The 2786-nt window shown below is 36.0% G+C and overlaps 1 protein-coding gene across 1 annotated transcript in view; it reads left to right on the forward strand.

The window, feature by feature from the left end:
• SERPINI1 (serpin peptidase inhibitor, clade I (neuroserpin), member 1) overlaps positions 1–2786 on the forward strand; it is a 112086-nt gene that overhangs the window by 61019 nt on the left and 48281 nt on the right. Inside the window, 1 exon segment of the mRNA XM_011998232.1 lies at positions 1528–1732. Coding sequence (XP_011853622.1) covers positions 1528–1732 — 205 coding nt within the window.

The raw sequence follows: 2786 nt of genomic DNA on the forward strand, positions 1-2786 counted from the left end.
TCATCTGAAAATACCTGACATTGTGTGAGAATGTTCTGATTTACTCCAAAAACTCATCTGGTTTAGGATGGGTTTTAGTGGACCATATGTTCCATGAAGCACTTGATTTGGGCTCTGCACCACTTTTAAATTACAAACATTGTTCTCATACAGGGACTTTAAAAAAATTGATTTTAAACATGTGTATATATGGCTAAACATAATTGTTTGTTTATACTTTATTGAGAGCCTATAATTTTTAATATAATTCAATATCTTTGGCATTATTTTCAAAGATGTTTTATTGGACTCTTCAGAAGTTTAGGGTATTAGTCCTTCTTGTCTACTATATTGACTTGTAATAATTTGTTAAGTCATAATCAGAAAGTTAATTTTTAGCCAAGTATATGTTAGAACTAGTAGTTTTATTCTATTTAAAAGCACAGTACAGGCCAGCTGCTGTGACTCATGCCTGTAATCCCAGTGCTTTGAGAGACAGAGGCAGGAGGATTCCTTGAAGCCGGGAGTTCGGTCTAGTTTGGGCAATACAGTAAGACCCTGTCTCTACAAATATATATATATATATATATTTTTTTTAATTAGCTAGGCATAATGGTACACACCTATAGCCCTAGCTACTCGTGAGGCTGACGAATGAAGATCGCTTGAGCCCAGGAGTTCGAGGCTGCAGTGAACTATGATCACACCACTGCACTCCAGCCTAGGTGGCAGAGCAAGACCCTGTCTCTAAAATTATATACATATAGGTTTTATATGTAGATAAAACGTTTTGGCCATATACATGTGTGTGTGTGTAATTTGGCTAAGTTCATAGAGCACAAAGCCAATTACCTCATTTACCTAATTACCTAATTTGGAGATACCAATTTTCACAAATATAATAGCTAAATATTATACAATGCTTAGATTTCATTTTGACTCTGCAAACTTTGCTTTAAAACTTGTAGTTTTCGTGATAATAAAGTGCTAGGTATTGAATGGTCAAATTTTCCCTTCTTAAAAATCAGGTGAATATTGATCAATGTGCTTTACATTCAACTTGGAGCCAGGGCTTTATTTTCCTAACCAGGACTTTTCGTTGTTTCTAATGCCACACTTTAGATATATTGAATTATCTCATTTAAAAATAAAAAGCAAGTCTTGAATATGTGTTATTACAAATGTGAAATAATTCTGTGGATTCTGTGGAAATAAAATAATTTATAGAGGGCTGTGAATCTATTTGAATTTTAGGGCCTATTTTCATATAAACCTGCTTTTTATCAGGTGCATGAATTTCTTTATATGCTATATACTATTTGGGAAGAAACATATATAACAAATTTAAACCTTTTTTTTTTTTTAGATTATATTTCAGTAGTTTTGGGAAACAGGTGGTTTTTAGTTACATGGAAACATTTTTTAGTGGTGATTTGTGAGATTCTGTTGCACCCGTACCTGAGCAGTGTACACTGTCTTTCATTCCTCACTGCCAGCTTTTTTAAAAACTTTGATATATGTCTTGCATGGCCTTTCTTTTCTTTTTAGGGGAGTTTAGTGATGGCTCCAATGAAGCTGGTGGCATCTACCAAGTCCTAGAAATACCATATGAAGGAGATGAAATAAGCATGATGCTGGTACTGTCCAGACAGGAAGTTCCTCTTGCTACTCTGGAGCCATTAGTCAAAGCACAGCTGGTTGAAGAATGGGCAAACTCTGTGAAGAAGCAAAAAGTAGAAGTATACTTGCCCAGGTGAGAGGTTCCTGTGTCACCCTTCCCACAACGTGGACAATGGGCTATCAATGATAATCTGATCTAGAAAAACTCTTGGAACTGCTTTCGAATCATAATTCTTGTGCTACTCTCTTCTTGTTCTTGTTCTTCTCCTTCTCTTCCTTCTCCTTCTCTTTCTCCTTCTCCTTCTTCTTTGATTTTCTTCTTTTTAGTATTCTTTCACAGTCATTTCTTTCATACTCGTGTGGTCCTTCCCATAGACACATGCTCACTTATTGGTTCATTCAGTGCTATTCATCAAGACCTACTTTCAGATATAATCCAATGTTCTTGGCTTGGTTTTAGCAAATTCATCTATCTATTTTCTCTGAATATCATTTGCATTGACAGTCTTCTGTATTTTATTAATACTTAAGGTTGATTATAACTGGAGAAGAAACAATCTCTGACTCTAGAACTGCAAGCAAGTCACTGTGCTAGGTGCTGAGATGCAACCATGAATTAGCAGGAAGATGCAACTGTGCTCAATATTCTCCCTGTGGCTAAAAGAATAAGATGCACACAATGCCTTTAATGTCCTGAATGCCTTCCCCTTCTCAACCCCATTTCTGGCCACTTGCCACATCAAGCATGTTGTAGCATGTTCTGTCCATGTACTTGTGATTATACCATATACATCATGCTATTTTCATGTCTCTGAGTCTCCATTTATGTTCTTGCATTGGCCTAAAATGTCCTCCTCATATTTCTTTCCCAAGATAGTGTTGCGTAGTCTTCAGGGTACACCTCTAGAGCCATTTCTTCCCTGAAGTGTCCCATGAACTACCTGGATCAAGTGACCCTCACTTTTGCTTCACTTATACACCTTTCTGTTATTACTTGTTACCGTCCCATAATAACATTATATTTTGTAGGGATAGTTTTCTTTCTGTAAGTTCTTCTAGGGTAGAGCCAGTTTTCTTTCCTATAAAAAGAACACAATAAGTGTTTGCAAAATGAAATTGAACTGAAAATGTTTATTCTATCCCTGAATACCTTAAAACCTAGTAGGAGAGCTAGGCCAGTTATCACA

The sequence above is a fragment of the Mandrillus leucophaeus genome, unplaced genomic scaffold, assembly GCF_000951045.1.
Source record: "Mandrillus leucophaeus isolate KB7577 unplaced genomic scaffold, Mleu.le_1.0 Scaffold561, whole genome shotgun sequence".
NCBI classification, from domain to species: Eukaryota; Metazoa; Chordata; class Mammalia; order Primates; family Cercopithecidae; genus Mandrillus; species Mandrillus leucophaeus.